Below are 16,872 nucleotides of genomic sequence, written 5' to 3' on the forward strand. Positions count from 1 at the left end.
GGAAGTGGCAAACGCTGCTGGATTTTGACACAGGTGGCATCGCGGTCCGGGTTCCCCGCATACCTCTCCTCCGATAAGGTCAGCGCATGCAGCGCTGTTTCCTACCAGGCTCTGGTCTGTGTAGTTGATCATAGTGCTTGTAGTGCAGGTCATTTATTTCTGCATTTTATGTGACTATATGCTAGCGCTATCTGACTGTACTTTCACTTCTGACTGTCAGTCATTTTACTATTCCTATTCTTTCTCTGCTAAAGCCCTTGCGGTGCGGTGTTGCAGGGTGTTCATTGCCTCACAGTAAAAGTGTTTTTTATGTGTGGGGAGTCACATACACACCGTTTACACTCATCATGTCTGGGAGTGAAAGTGAATATCCTCTTCAGCTAAAATGTACCAAATGCAATGTACAGTTAGCGGAGGGAGATGTGAACGCTGAGGGATTATGTAGGGCATGTTATATTATATCACGCCCAATTTCTGTCACGGCACCTGTTCAGGAACCGCCTTGGGCTTGTTTTGCTAAGGCACTTACAACCGTTGTGAGCCAGTTGGCGACGCCCCCTGCATTTCCCCAGATGGGGTTATCGCAGCAGGCAGTGATCTCATCACCCATGCAGGGGTTCCCCAGGCAGTTGATGGTACCCCAGTGTCTCCCGTTATCGCCCCCCCAGGTCTCGCAGGAACCTGTGTGGGTGAATTCATTGTCCAACACGTTACAGAACCTGACGGACGTTTTACAGGGGGAGTCACCATTGCGGCCTTTATTGTCTCAGACGGCTTAGTATGATGATGATGACATGACGTCTGGTGACGGTGAGATTGACTTTTCAGACTAAGAGCCCCTTTGTGTAAAGGAGGCGGAGTCTAAGTCTATAGTCTTTATACCTTGCCTTATACGGGCAGTCCGTGCGGCCTTGGTTATTGAGGATGAGGATCCCCCCCGTGGCTAAATCCAAATACACCTTCTTTAAGGATATTAAGGGAGATGCCACTGTATTTCCTCTATCTGGTCAGTTAGTGGACCACTTAGAGGAGGTGTGGAAAAATCCGGGTAAGCGGTTCCAGCATCAAAGACGCTTGGCCTTTGCATACCCCTTTGCAGATAATTATTTTTTCAAATGGGAATCCCCTTCACAGGTGGATTCTCATGTCACACGCCTAGTGAGGAGTGCAACATTTCCCATGCCCTCCATGTCCTCCTTGAAGGAGGAAGTTTGCCTAAAATCCATTTATTCCCTTGCTGGAGGGGCTTCCAGACCGGCTATGGCCGTGTGCTGGGTAGCCAGAGCCATGGAGCGCTGGGCAGATAACTTGGAGGCGACTCTGGACACTGACTCTTCAGCTGAGCAGGTGCAATTAGTAGGCAATCTCAGAGACTCAGCCACGTACATTAATGAGACAGCCTTAGATATAGGTCTCCTCACTTTCAGAATCTCCTCGGCAGCAGTAGCGGCTCGCCACTCCCTGTGGTTGCGCTCTTTGAAAGCAGATGCAGATTCCAAGAAGGGATTGGAATGCTTGCCTTTTAATGGACAGGTGCTGTTTGGCCCTGATCTGGACAAAATTGTGGCCTTGCTGGCAGCACCTAAATCTACGTGTCTGCCATTGGCTGCAGTCACATCAGGGTCTGATACTTCATCCTTTCGGCCCTATAGGGCCCAGGGTAAGTCCAGAATACAGTCCTTTCCAAGACAGTCAGAGGCCAAGAAATCTGCCAAGCCAAAGAAGCAGGCTTTGAGTACAAGACGTCCTACTCCCAAGTCGGACAATAAGCCTGACGGGACAGGCCTCCACTTGGGGGACCCCAGAGTGGGATACCGACTTCTTCAGTTCGCCCAGTGCTGGTATCTGACTACCACGGACACTTGGGTACGAGAAGTGGTCTCTTGGGGGTACGCCCTCTCCTTCCGGCGTAGGCCTCCCAGCAGGTTTTTCACCACAGGCCTTCAGTCGGATCAAGACAAAGCCCTGGAATTCTGGAAAGTGTTACACTCTATGCTCCATGCTGGAGTTATACTGCCTGTTCAATTGCCCCAGAGGGAAACGGGGTATTACTCCAATCTCTCTCTGGTACGGAAACCCAATGGGTCTTGCCGGTCCATCCTCAACCTCAAGTCCCTAAACAAATCCTTGAGGGTTCCTTGGTTCAGGATGAAGACCCTGCCTTCCATCATATTAGCAAAAGAACCTGGGGATTTTATGGTGTCGTTGGATATTCAGGATGCCTACCTGCATATCCCCATTTTCTCAGCACACCAGCGTTTCCTCAAGTTTGCAGTGGTCGATCAACATTTCCAGTTTCAGGCACTGCCCTTTGGTCTGGCCACGGCGCCTCGAGTGTTTACCAAAGTCATGGCAGTCATGGCGGCCCTACCAAAATCATGGTGGCCCACCTGCGTATGCAGGAGGTCTGCTTGTTACGATATCTGGATGACCTTGTTGTTTGCAGGGTCTCCAGAGATACTTCAATGCCATCTGCAACTGACAATATCAGTGTTGCAGAATCACGGTTTGTTGATAAACTGGAAGAAGTCCTCCCTGGTTCTCAACAATAGAGGATCTTTGTGACGGAGGTAAAGATCTCTGCATGGCAGGCAAAAGTACGCAGTTGCCTGCAGAGTCTCTGACTGTCTATTCATTCGGCAATAATGTTACTGGGATCCATGGTGTCGATGTTCGACATGGTGGAGTATGCCCAGTTTCATTCCAGACCTCTGCAGAAATTGATCCTCTCCAGATGGAATGGGTTGCCCTATTGGATAAATACACAGACAATAGTGCTTTCCCCGGAGGTTCGTCTGTCTCTGGCCTGGTGGCTGCAGACGGCTCACCTAAACAAGGGGCGCTCCTTTTGGTTTGCGGACTGGGTCCTTCTTACGTCGGACGCCAGTCTCCGGGGCTGGGGAGCAGTAACAGGTCCACACTTGTTTCAGGGACGGTGGACAGCAGCAGAATCTGCGCTTACAATCATCGTATTGGAACTTTGAGCAGTATTCAAAGCTTTCAGCAGGCGAGACATGTTCTCCACGGAAAACCCTTGCAGGTACAGTCGGACAACGCCATCACAGTGGCCTACATAAACCGCCAAGGAGGAACCCGAAGTCAGGCGGCACTGACAGAGGTGTCCCGCATTCTGGCTTGGGCGGAAGGCAATCTCCCTGCCATCTCGGCAGTGTTCATACCGAGAGTGCTCAACTGGGAAGTGGACTTCCTCAGCCATCAAGACGTGCAGGGGAATGGTCTCTTCACCAGGAGGTGTTTCAACTCCTAGTGAACAGGTGGGGCCTTCCAGAGATAGACCTCATGGCCTCCCGACACAACAGCAAGCTGCCTGTGTACGAGTCAATAACAAGAGATGAGGAGGCTCTTCCGGTAAATTCTCTGTCGGTCTGGTGGACCTTCCAGTTTGCGTACCTCTTCCCTCCGTTCTCCCTTCTTCCTCGAGTGCTTTGAAAATTCAAGCAAGAAGGAGGCACACTCCTGTTGATAGCTCCAGCATGGCCCAGACGTCACTGGTACTCAGATCTTCGGAGTCTCTCAATAGACACTTCGATACTGTTGCTTCAACATCCAGACCTGTTGTCTCAAGGTCCTTGCCATTACCCGGACCTGGGTCGTCTGTCTTTGACGGTGTGGCTGTTGAGACAGCCCTCTTAAGGTCCAGGGGTTTTTCCAGCTCTGTAGTTAACACCATGCTCAGAGCTCGGAAGCCTGCTTCTTCAAGAATTTACCACAGATTGTGGCATACTTTCTTTGAATGGTGTCGCCCTAGAGGCTATGATCCTCAAGTGTTTAGGATATCCAGGGTTTTGGCTTTCCTACAGGTGGGCTTAGATCACGGTCTTCGCCTTGCTTCCCTGAAGGTGCAAGTTTCTGCCCTGTCAGTGTGGTTTCAGCGTAGGATTGCTACTCTACCTGATGTCCGCACCTTTATGCAAGGTGTCTTTCGCATTCAGCCTCCCTTTGTTCCACCAGTGGCTCCTTGGGAGTTGGCTGTGGTCCTGGGGGCTCTCCAAGGACCGCCATTTGAACCACTGGGCTCAGTGGATTTAAAATGGCTTACAGCTAAGACTGTGTTTCTTCTGGCCATAGCTTCAGCCAGAAGGGTGTCAGATTTGGGGGCTCTCTCATGTCGCCCTCCCTTTCTGATTTTTCATAGGGACAGGGCGAGTGGTATCTAGTTTCCACATTAATGAGGAAATTATAGAGCTGGCCTTTAATTCCCCAGACCTCTCAGCTGGTGAGACCTTCTTGGATGTGGTACGTGCTCTAAGAATTTATGTCGACCGTACCAATTCATTTCAGAAGTCAGACTCCTTGTTTGTCCTCTATGGTTTCCATAAGAAGGGTTGGCCTGCCACTAAACAAACTTTGGCAGGATGGATTCGCATGGCAATATCTGAGGCTTACACTCATGAGGGCCTTCCTGTACCGTCCTCTGTTAAAGCTCATTCTACTCGGTCTGTGGGTCCTTCGTGGGCAGCTCGCCGTGGTGCCTCTGCTGTTCAGCTTTGCAAGGCAGCCACTTGGTCTTCTGTCCATACCTTTGTGAGGTATTATGCATTTGATACCTTCGCCTCTCAGGATGCTTCCTTCGGGTGGCGGATTCTACTTTCTGCAGAGAAGCGTCCCCACCCTTAAAGGATACTGCTTTGGGACATTCCCAAGGTATCCTGTGGATACCCTATGGACCCTGAAGTAGAAAATAAGAGATATGGTAAGAACTTACCCTTGTTATCGCTATTTCTACGAACTCCATAGGGTTCCACAGGACTCCCGCCCTGTCACACCTGTACTGCAGATGGGCTTTGATCTGGTGTCTGGTTTTTCCGTCTCCTTCTGGTGAGAATGTCATTCTTTTGTGTTTCAGTCTTTCTTCTCCTCCTCCGGCCTATGGCTTGTTACGTAACTGAGACGCCTTGGCTCGGGGGCGGGGTATAGGAGAGGGACCCCAGTGCATCCATGGAGGCTGAAAGCTTAACTCTGAGGTGCCCGATGTCTGCCGCCATCGCCTATACCCCAAGGTATCCTGTGGAACCCTATGGGCTTGGTAGAAATAGAGATAACCAGGGCAAGTTCTTACCCATATCTCATATTTTTGCTTCTGCACTTTCTAATTGTCTTATAATCTATTGCACAGTTTACTCTCTTATCACCTATATCAGGGTTTCCCAACCACGGTCCTCAAGGCACACTAACAGTCCAAGTTTTAAGTATAGCCATTCTTGAGCACATGTGACTTAATTAGTACCTCAGTTGTTTTGATTTAACCATCTGTGCGTAAGCATGGATATCACTAAAACCAGGACTGTTAGTGTGCCTTGAGGACCGTGGTTGGGAATCACTGACATATATGGTACTTTTATCCTTCAATTCGATTTAAAACTATAATGATAAAACTATGAGCTAGCATAGATTAGAGATTTGTAATGGTGGCTGGTGATCGGAAAACCCTATTTCACAATGCATATAGTACATACTAGTTGCTTACTTTTTGGAAATGTTCCGATGGCTCCAAGACGATTGGTAGCGCTCCCAGGTGGGCTCAGGCAAATCTTCCAAGAGGCCAAATGTTGCACAATGTTAATTTGACAGACTAATGTTAGTCTGGTCATACATGTTACATGGCTAAATTGCATTGATCTGGCCATTCAGGTGCCTGGCAAAGCACATGGATGTGCAGAGTAATCTGGTGACTTGTTCCATGCTTACCCCTGCTCCTACCTCCCGCCTGATTAATCGCTCTGATGGATGCTGATCTGACTTGATGCAATTGTCTGCACAGCTACACATTACCTACCAAGTTTGATGCTATTGTTATACTGTTTTTATACCAAATTTCCGGCTCTGATTCGGAGGTTGGAACAGGGTTCCAATCCGGATCAGACCCGGAACTTCTCTGGCGCCGACCCGGGATATTCCAGAGTCGGCGCCGTTCACACCAGGGCTTGGTCTGCAGTGGCCCAGCTCTTCCGGCATTGAAGTGGACGCTTTAAGATTACGTCATCTCCAAGCGCCACTGAAGCCGGCCAATCGGACGGCATTTGGTGCGATCCAGGTCATCGTGACCCGGATCACGTCATTTACACTGCAGGGTGGTGGTTTTCACTTGCTCACGTACTGTAATAAAGAGGAAAATAAGTGCCAGGGGTGGTGGATTTGTCACAGGCTGATGACTGCCACACAGATTCTATAAAAGCAGTCATAGAATGGGCTACTTTTGTGATATCACAAATCAGTAGGCTTCCTTTGTAGTACTATCCCCAGTATTTCTATGTAGAGTTTTAGGGCATCACAACAAATTTCTCATGTTGTCCACCTGCAATTATATAAATGTCAGTGACCAGTTGCTCAGAGGGTCAAAGTAACCTGAACACCAAGTAGCCTTTGATGATTTCTCAGAGGTAGGCATTGTGTTGCTCTGCAGCTATTGTAGAACTACAAATCCCAGCATACCTCAAGAGCCAGAGAGACACAATCTGCTAGTTCATTTTACAGTACTACGAATGGCCACATTGTTTTGGAGGGTTTAACTTTAGGTGTTCTGTCACTTCCTGCTGTCTCATGATATATTGTGCCTATTCTGTGGCACTGTAGCCAGTGAATAGATTTGCATAACGAGGTGGCTGTGGTGATGCAGCTTTTTCTCTGTCTGAGCTGTTCTGTGGTCAGTGTGGGCTACACATGGTAATTTGCCTCATATTGAGCCCAAATGCAAAAAAAAGGACATTTTGTAATACAGGTACCAGAAGTTGGGCTATGGCCAACACTTGTATTTTATACATGAAAACACATGCACAAATACTAATGTAATATTAAAAGCATTGACGTGAAGAATAACCGATCAAACAAATACAGTTTGGCTATCCTCGTGCTGTCATGACTGACTGAAGGCGTCAGTAGGGCTCCAGTAAGCAGTAGAGATGGTTAGCCTCATTGGTTTTCCAGACGCATGAAAAGATGCTCGACGCTACCGAGTACAGATATGTTGCCAGCGGTAGCATATTACAGACCTGTACGTTTATTCAAGTCTGTGCTCATTAATGATATCATAGTTCATATTCTGTAATCCTTAGACCAGCGTTTTTCAACCACTGTGCCGTTTCACGCTAGTGTGCCGTGAGCAGCTGTCAAGTGTGCCACGAGGTCAGCGAAGTCAGAGTTGACTTCACTTGTACCGCTGGCCCGGGCAGTGTTGGGCTCTTCTGAGAGGCTCAGGCGCGCCTGGGCCCTGACCTATGGAGACGCGGCGGCATGACATAGCTCACGCATGCCGTGTTGCACGCCTGCCCGCACACTGCTCTCAGCTCTGCACTATGTGCTTAGTTACTGAGTGTGACTGAGCCACCCCAGCCGATGAAGGACAGGACAGGGACGACAGTGAGCCTTCCCAGTTGGTTATTTAATTTTTTTTCTGTGGGGGGCCAATGTATTTTTTTTTCTGTAGGGGCCAACCAATGTGATTGTTTTTTCTGTGGGGGCCAATGTGTTTTTTTTTCTGTAGGGGCCAACCAATGTGATTGTTTTTTCTGTGGGGGCCAATGTGTTTTTTTGTTTTCTTTCTGTGGGGACCATTTTGTTTTATACTTTTTTTTTCTGTGGTGCCTAATGTGTTTGTTTGTTTGCTCTGTGGGGGCCAATGTGTTTTATTTTTTCTGTGGTGCCTAATGTGTTTGTTTGTTTGCTCTGTGGGGGCCAATGTGTTTTATTTTTTCTGTGGGGGGGGGGAATGTGTATGTTTGTTTTTCTGTGGGGGACAATGTCTGTTTTGTTTTTTCTCCTGTGCATGGCCAATTTGTGAGTGTTTTTTTCCCATGGGGGGCCAATGTGTGTGTTTTTTTTCTCGTGGGGGACTGACAGTGTGCCTTAGCAATTTTAAAATCTTGTTCGGTGGTGCCGCGAGTTGAAAAAGGTTGAAAATCACTGCCTTAGACGATCCATGTTTAGTGTATTTTATTTTGCCATGCATGGATTCTTATATCCATTCCTGACTGTTCTGCACATTCATAGCATACAGTACATTGATGTTGGGAATGATCTGCAGAGTTGTGAAGTGCTGAATTACCCTATGGCTACTCTCTGTCTCCCCTGGGATACAGTTTGGGCGGTCATGTGAGAAGTGTAACACATGAGATTCGCAGTTTAAGAAATTCCATAGAGATGAGAAATTTAATGTGCATGCTGTAAAACAGGAGATTCCAGCTGCACCTTGTTGTCACGAAAGTTCCATTGGGAGTATGCAAGGAGGAGATGGTGGAGGCAGGAGGTGCTGGAGTGTGTGGAGGCAGGAGGTGCTAGGGAGTGTGAGGATTGAGGTGCTGGGTGTGCCCAGAAGCAGGAGAGTGTGGAGGCAGGAGGTGCTGGGGAGTGTGTGTGGAGCATTGAGGTGCTGGGAGTGCCCAGAAGGATTGAGGTGCTGGAGAGTGTGGAGGCAGGAGGAGGTGCCGGAGGTTGTGACGGCAGGAGGTACTGGGAGAATACATAGACAGGAGGTGCTGGAGAGTGCAAAGTCACGAGTTGCACTAAATAGTGAAAACCACCTTGAAGCTGATTGGTTAGTGCTTTATCTCTCTCAACTTTATCTCTCAAAGTTATGGTGAACGTATGAGTTTATGTGACTAGGATATTTAATATAAATAATATAATATATAAATTAGGTTCTGTAATTCTAAATTCAAATTAATTTTTTATTTATTTTGTACCAATTAAAATGTAACTGCGAGTATTTGCTGAAATAGGGACCGTGCTTTCGATGTTGTTCCTGCTCTTCGTAATCCTCAGGTATCCTTACCAGTACTTACCAGCATCCATTCTGCAACCAATGAAGCCATAGCTCATTTAGCAATACAGTGGAACAATGAGCAATGAAGGTTTTAAAGGTAACTGTTGCTAGGTAACAGAGACAGACCCTAGAGTCTTCAACACTAATTTCTTCCTCTTGCATGTGGCTCCTATAGCATAAAGGTGACGTGCGCTACAGATGTCTGAGTAGGAGGTGAAATATATGGGTTTTTTGCTTCCTCACTGTGGGACTGTTGCGTTCAAGAGTTGGCACCGCCCATCATTGTCTGTCACCCACTTTTTTTCTCGTTGGCCTGTGTCCTGCTAAATAATGTTCTACCACATGTATTTTAAACTTGCATTACTGCAAGTCTTGTTGTTTTGGTGGCAGACATTTTTTTTTTTTGGCCCTGATTGTATGTACTGGAAAATTGGGACTTAATGTAACTTCTCTGAGGTTACAAGGAGCTGACACTTGGAATTAAATTGGTATATCTGTCAGTTCTCTGTTTGTTGTTGATTTTTCCAACAGACCATTTGAAGTGGGCTTGTGACTTCAATGACAGGGACTCTGTGTCTTGTACAGGTTATTCAAAGACTGTACTTGAAAAAATGTACACTTTCTTTCCATCGTATTCCCAAAAGTGTAATCTAGACATAGCAAGCTTAGAATGCTGATAGCATACTAATCTGCTCTTCGCTCCTGCCCTGCCAGACATGCATGTCTTAATTTCTTATAGCAATTTGCATGCTAGCTAGATCGTTTAACTTGCAGTGACGTGCTAATTTCTACAGCAATAGCAAATGGAGGTAGGACAATGGCTGCCCTTACTTTATACAGTAGTATTCCTGATGTCTATACCAGTCTGTCAGATCTATGAATCATTTCTGTTTCCCATACATTACCTTATGAACTAGATTAGGAGTCAATGTCCAGCACTCCAGCTTCTGTGAAACTACACATCCCCACATGCCCTAGCACCAGGGTCAGACTGGCCCACAGGGATATAGGGGAAATCAGTGGTGGGTCCTAATTCCTGAGGGCCTACCGCCCCCTCTAAGGGTCAGGCACCAGACTGTGCAATTGAATTATACATGATTTCTCTATTAGAGGGTCAGTTACCTGATGGAACAGGATCATTGATGAATATTAGTGCTTGCTTCACTTCTATTGAAACTATATCAAGAGTCATCATCCTGACAATCAAAGTGGGCGGTCACAACAACCCTGACCAGGGTCGGACTGGCCCATAGGTGAAATTCTCAGTGGACCCCATTGCCTGAGAGTCCCACCACCTCTTCCCCTAGATTGTAAGCTCCCCCCTAGATTGTAAGCTCCTAGGAGCAGGGTCCTCCTCCCCACTGTCTCACAGCCTTCTTCTCTTGCACTTCTATGACAGCCTTCACCTTCAGAGCTGTACTGTGTATGGAGAATTGTGTTGCTAATTGATACTTGTGTTCTGTTTATATTTTGGTTACTGTATTGTAATGTAATGTTCTGTGTACCCTTTACTGTATGTACGGCGCTGCGGACCACTTGTGGCACCCTATAAATAAAATGTAATAATAATAATGCCTGTGCACTTAAATTATACATTGTTGCTCTATTAAAAGCTCAGTTACCTGTTAGAGCAGGAACATGGATGAACATGGGTGCTTGGCTTGTGTCTATAGAAAATACACCAAGATTCGCCATCCTGCCAATCAAAATTGTCTCACAACAATGCTGAGACTGCTTCCAGCTGACTTGAGATGTGTATTAACCTCACATGTCATGCAAGCGGTATACAATCGGGAAGCCGGCTGCCTTAATACCGACAGCCGGCCCCGACTGTCATATCCCGGCGAGGGTGAAATGCCGGGCGTCTAGATGTAGACGCCTGACATTTCCCCGACACCGGGAGACTGGCGCCCGGCATCCCAATTGAAGGGATGCCGGGTGCCGCGAGCGGACAGCTGCTGGAGGGAGGGCTAGGTTTAATGCACCCAGGGGGGACTTAGGGTTAGGCACCCCCCCCGGGAGGGTTAGGCTAGGGGGAGGGAGGGTTAAGGTTAGGCACCCCCGGGGGGACTTAGGCACTTTGGGGGGATGTTAGGGTTAGGCACCTCTAAGGAGGGTTAGGGTTAGGTTAGTTTATACTTACCTTAGCGATGATCGGGATTTCCAGCGCTGTCGGGCTTCCGCTGCCGGGGACTCTGCTTTTGTCGGGCAGGCGCTGCCGGGAATCGAACCGCCAGCAATGCGGCTGGCAGTATTTCATACCGATTCCCATGCAAGCTAATCGGCTGGAGAGCAGGAGAGTGGGTGCAGATCTAACAGTACACGTGAGTCATTGGTCTTGGCGGACCTCTCCTTTAGGAGTGATTCCCTCATCTTCATGTGAAATGGGCTTGATTGCTGGCAATCGGTCCCCCTAGTTAATTGCCGGACATGTGGTGTTTGTTTACTTCACTTGATCAGCAGAGTCAGCTGAATGTCCTGTGATGTAAATGCCTCACAGCAATACAGTATATCATTATTGTTACTAATTGAGGTCTTTCTATATTTATGAAGAATAAGTTTGCCTTAGGGAAGGCAAACTTATTCTTCTTAAATATAAAGAGGGACTATAACAGCGTTGCTTTTCCATATATTTATCCGGCTAAGGTTTTATTGAGAGGCAGGTGTGAGTCAGCAGCTCCTGTATATTGCTATGGGTATACAAAGCTCACTGTAGATCAGGGTCTACATACCTTTGAAATTCCTAAAATAGTGGACAGCGAAATGCGTCGGAACTAGACTGACAGCCTATTCCACAGCCACAGACTAGTGTTAACATATTCTCAGTCATCACAGACAACAACCACCATGAGCCAAGGGATCTACTAATAGTGCATTCATTTGGCATAGAGGACTAACATGCAACCTCCACAGAATTGTCAGTACCGGCTAATAACCTGTGCATGGTGCGCTGCCATCTTCACTAAGCGGACTCCATCAATCTCCATGGATTTGGTAAGTAATTTCCTTATTGCTGGAACATTTTTATTTGGCCATTAATACCGCTGGCTTAATGACACACGTCCTTGGCACTCACTGAAGGAGACATCCTATTCATTCAACAGATTTATTATGACAGAAAATGCGCTACATATGGATGGATGCATCAGAATTTTTTTTGTTCATGCAAAGTACCAAAAAATTGCAATTTGTGGAAAGAAAGGATGTTCTTTTACCTCAGCCCCCTGAGAGCGCAGTCGCCACTTGTCAGCGCTACCTTTTATATAGCAGGGGGTGGGTTTTTTATGGGCATGCCTGCTGCCCAGAACGGTGTTGGACTGTATACATCCCTCTTTCTTTACCATTGGACACAGTTAGGGGAAATCTGAAAATATAACAAGTACTGCAATTAGCCTTCTAGAGAATGACACCTTCATCTTGGATTGCTCATTACTAACTGCCTGAAACATGTGAGCACATGCAGAGCGATATCATGCACTTATTGCTACACAACATCATGCTGCAATCACTCTGCATAAGCCCTGTATAGTACAGTAGGTGTTGCTACCAGTCTATGCATAAGTATTATGCTAACACCCATCTCATCATGTGAGTTCCTGGTATGGTGCTGGCTGATGGGTCTTAACCCTCTTTCCATCACTGGCTTGTACTTTTTTAAAGGCCCACATACACGGTGCGATATAGCAGCCGATCTGACGGATTGGTACAACATCGCTGCTATATCGTACCGTGTATGGGCATGATGTCGGCCAGTGCGAGCTCCCGTGGGGTCATACATGGCACCTGCATTTTCACTTGATCTGGGGACACGATGTAAGATCCCATGCAGCGATATGCGGGGTGGGGGAGGAGGGTGCTGGCACATCGGACGGTTGGCCACCCGATCGCTCCGTGCGTGGGGACCGCCCGATATGACGACCGTCGGGTCGCATCGCAAGGTGCATATCGCACCGTGTATGGGGGCCTTAACACTCTAGGACAGGCTTTGGCTAGGAAGCTCTAGTTGCATCTTGTTCATCTGAAATTCTAGGTACGGCTACTCTCTCTCCTCCTTCAATAGCTGTCTCACCTTTACTTCCAAAATATGCTGCAGCTCAGGCTTCTCTCTGTTCCACAGTTTTTGTAGCTTGTTCTCTACAATGTTGGTCAGTGGTGCTGCTATGCGCTAGACTCACATCTTTACTGCTGATAGACAATATTCAGCTCATACTGATGACCTTGTAGTTACACACTCACATACTCGGTTACACTGCAGAGGTGAGTCCTCATGTTATATCTTCCTGCACATTTTACTGCTCATATATACATAATATTCCATGCATTAGATTTTCCACTGCTCTACGTACCATCAATGCTGCCTAGTGCTACAGCTCTACCATCGCTGCTATCACCATAGGCCTATGATTAATGGAACTTAAGGACGTGAACTTTTCTGCTGCACCACATTTGATGCAACAAACGGATCCTTCAGTGTGATGAGAATCAGTCCACATGGGACACTCATATGGTCCTACTATACTATGGAGTCTATTACTGCACTACTCTGCAGCTACATTAGAGTCCAACATTCAGCACTGCCATCAAATGCCCTTCAAATAAGCGGCTGCTACCACTGATGACATCACTGTATGCATCCATGTGACATATTGTGATTGGCAACACACACTGCCAATCAAATGGTGCTCTGCAAATTGGCCACATACCCCTCAGGGAAAGCAGGGATGATAATGTTCATTATATAAGCTACTTAGGCTTTCAGTAGATATATGAAAAGGCCATCTGAGCCACTTCTGGTCCCTAGGTTTGATAACATTTATTTGTTAATCTTTTTTTACTATACCTGTATGGGATGTTTAGCCTTAAAAAATGTAGAATGCAAATGTGTAGTTCTATAAATAGCCTATTGTCTAGGAGGGCGGTATGCAGTTGTGTAGAATGGATGATTTTGTAATACAGGCAGGAGTGCAATTACAATGAGTTTTGCATTGTGCTCGCCCCTTCCTGACCTGTAATTACTGACGTGCCCGCTGTGCCCTGCAGGTTTTTGCAGCCAGTGAAGGAATTCTGAAAGCGTGTAAAGGTTTGCATGATTTGCAAGCTCAGAATTAAGCAGGTCATACCCTCCCCCGAAGGATAGGAGACCAAATCTTATCCTCTATAATGAACAATAAGGGCTGGGTTAGTCGCCCCATTCAACCAATCACGATTAATTATTCAAAACGGCCTCTGTGCACCTGTCAAACGCATTGCTGGGGCTTTCAGCCGTGAGACTCTGTTGCTATGAAACAGCCAAGAGACATTATTCTTAGGCCAGTGGCTACTAAATATCAGTAATTGTACTCTGACTGCTCTGGTGACGTCACTCGCGCAGTTCAAAAGCTAAATACATTCATGAAATTAGATTATTCCAAAATTAGGCTCAGTTTATGATTTGCTATATTATTAATAGAATTGTTTCATGGAAATACTAGTTTCCATAAATCATAGAATCATTTCTGTAAAAAAAAATGTTTTTCTCAAAATTGGCTTCAACCCTAGCTTACCATCGCACCCCTGCACCGCACGAATATTTAGCAAACAATTACGCCCACTACTGTATTTCATATGAATGTCTAAAATAACAAATTTGTTTGTGCTTTGCTAAATATGTCCACATTGTATTTTTCGCAAATTGTCAATTTAAAAGGGTGATGTGTCAATCTATCTTATGTCATCTTGTGCCAATAGCCTGTGACGGACAGGCTTTCAGATGCCTTCTGCGGATTGGTGGATTTAAGGGGTAGGGCTAGTGCTATCACAGAAGATTGGCTGAGTGCAATGTTAGCTGTTAGACCGGTTGTGTCAGGTCCCATTAGGACCCATTCCTAAATATGTGTGGTGAGCTTCAGCCGTCTGCGATGGATTAGGGAAGAAATACTTTCTTTTGTTATGTCAGAGGGTAATGCTGACGAGTATATTTTACTTTACCACTGCATATATGAAAAATGCAAACCGCATATATGAAAACTGTAAACATTTATTTTCTACAGATGTATTGCATGTCTGGGTTACAGATCATAACTGTTGTGGGCCTGATTCATAGCACGCACTGCTGAACGCAGATTCCCCATATTTGGGAATCTGTGCAAACTGGCAGCAGTCAGTGATTGACAGTTTGCTTCCATTTGGGGACGGGGAGGGGGCGGCGACAGCTACCGTTACCGGAAACGGAGGCGTGTCGCCGCCGTTGGGGGGGAGGAAAGAGGCCAGGATCTCCGTCAGGTGACGCAGATTTCCTGGACTATTCCTCTAAACTGCGGCGGCCGGCTGCGGGACCGTATGGGTCACCGCAGCCGGCCGATGGTACGCATATTATCCGATGCTGCATTGAACAACACAGCTCGGTTAAGTAATGCACAGGGGGCGTGATGCCTCCTGTGCAGTACCATATCTGCAAGGGATCACAATTGCAAAGCTGCCTGAGTGCATACATCATATATCTATAGCCTGCGTGTATACATCATATATCTATAGCCTGCGTGCCTACATCATATATCTATAGCCTGCGTGCATAGATCATATCTATAGCCTGCGGGCATACATCATATATATATAGCTTGCATGTATACATCATATATCTATAGCCTGCGTGCATACATCATATATCTATAGCCTTCGTGTATACATCATATATCTATAGCCTACGTGCATACATCATATCTATACCCTGCGTGCATACATCATATATCTATAGCCTGCGTGCATACATCATATCTATAGCCTGCGGGCATACATCATATATATATATATAGCCTGCGTGTAGCTTTCCAATTACGATCCTTACAGAATCAGGCCCTGCGAGTGTATAAATGGGATTTGATACGGTTCCAAATAAATACAAGTCATTCATTTTCCCACAGTTGTTCTGTAACTGTCCACGAACTGGCTGTGTCTGTATTTACATTGGGTTAGTCTGCAATATGGATTCCCCCACTTTTTCTTTTTCAGTAATGGCCCTAGGGGGTAAATTTACTAAAGTGAGAGTTTTTAGAAGTGGAAATGTTGCCTATAGCAACCAATCAGATTCTAGCTATCATCTACTAGAAGGTGCTAGTTACATGTTAAGTAGAATCTGATTGGTTGCTATGGGCAACATCTCCACTTCTAAAAACTCACTTTAGTAAATATACCCTTTTTTATGTCAAGATTGACGTCTGTTCCGAAAATGGCTACTTCTGTTGTAGGTGACCAGTATACTTTAATGCACAGTAAACGGAAATTACAGCTTGAATGCAATATTAAAACTGATTTATTAATGGAGTCTTGTATATATTTACTCTAAATACAATTCTATATATGACCTGCCTAATGCATTTTTTAATGTAATGCTATTTAGCCCATGGACATCTGCATTAAAAGTGCGTGGTAAGAACAAGCCCCTCCCTTCTGCAGCGGAGGTGTGGCCCAGAACAGCCAATCTCAATCGGCATCTAGCTTTCATGTGTTCCCTCCAGTTTGGAAAACTGAAATAATAAATAAATAAACAGCATTTGTCTGTGTTGTTGTTGTTGTTGTTGTTGTTGTTGTTGTTGATGTTATGTAATTACCTCCTTGTGTGTTATATGTATTTTCCTGTTATGTAGAAGTCAAGTAAATTTCTGCTTGCTCAGTAACTACTGTATGCTGCCATAAATATGATTATTTCCTATATAACATGATACAGTACTTTAGCTAGAATATACGTTAAAACACTTTTTCGAAACTATGCGTCAGAAATTAAAAATACACAAAACAGTATTTGGTTGAAAGAATTGTGTCAGCTATCCTTTGTCTTGCTGTACAGCAGAAATGTATCCCTGTTATACAAATATTGCAACATTGCGGGGATCCGCGCTGCTACAGCTAGAAGTACAGAAGTCTAATACGTCATTAGATAAAGTGTACTATCGCACACAGATGTGTGCACATACATCTTACTTCTTTGCGGGGTATAGGCGCGCTATGCCGTGGTGTGACTCTGTAGCACGGGGAGTCTTTTCTTGCGACTTTTTACTATCAAAAGCGTCTTATACACAAAGCGATGCGGATAGGACGCACAAGCGAGTGCGGGTGTA

At 45.9% G+C, this 16,872-nt stretch overlaps 1 protein-coding gene across 1 annotated transcript in view; it reads left to right on the plus strand.

Annotated features, from left to right (window-relative positions):
- Nucleotides 1-8,854: 8,854 nt before the first annotated feature.
- LOC148478247 (cell adhesion molecule DSCAM) overlaps nt 8,855-16,872 on the plus strand; it is a gene marked incomplete at its 3' end in the record, with an annotated part of 235,003 nt that continues 226,985 nt past the window's right edge. The window contains exon 1 of the mRNA XM_088455734.1: nt 8,855-8,876. Within this exon, the coding sequence (XP_088311860.1) occupies nt 8,855-8,876 (22 nt within the window). The remainder of the gene's footprint in view (nt 8,877-16,872) is intronic.

This window comes from Taudactylus pleione, unplaced genomic scaffold (genome assembly GCF_031769625.1).
Source record: "Taudactylus pleione unplaced genomic scaffold, aTauple2 ptg000668l, whole genome shotgun sequence".
NCBI lineage: Eukaryota > Metazoa > Chordata > Amphibia > Anura > Myobatrachidae > Taudactylus > Taudactylus pleione.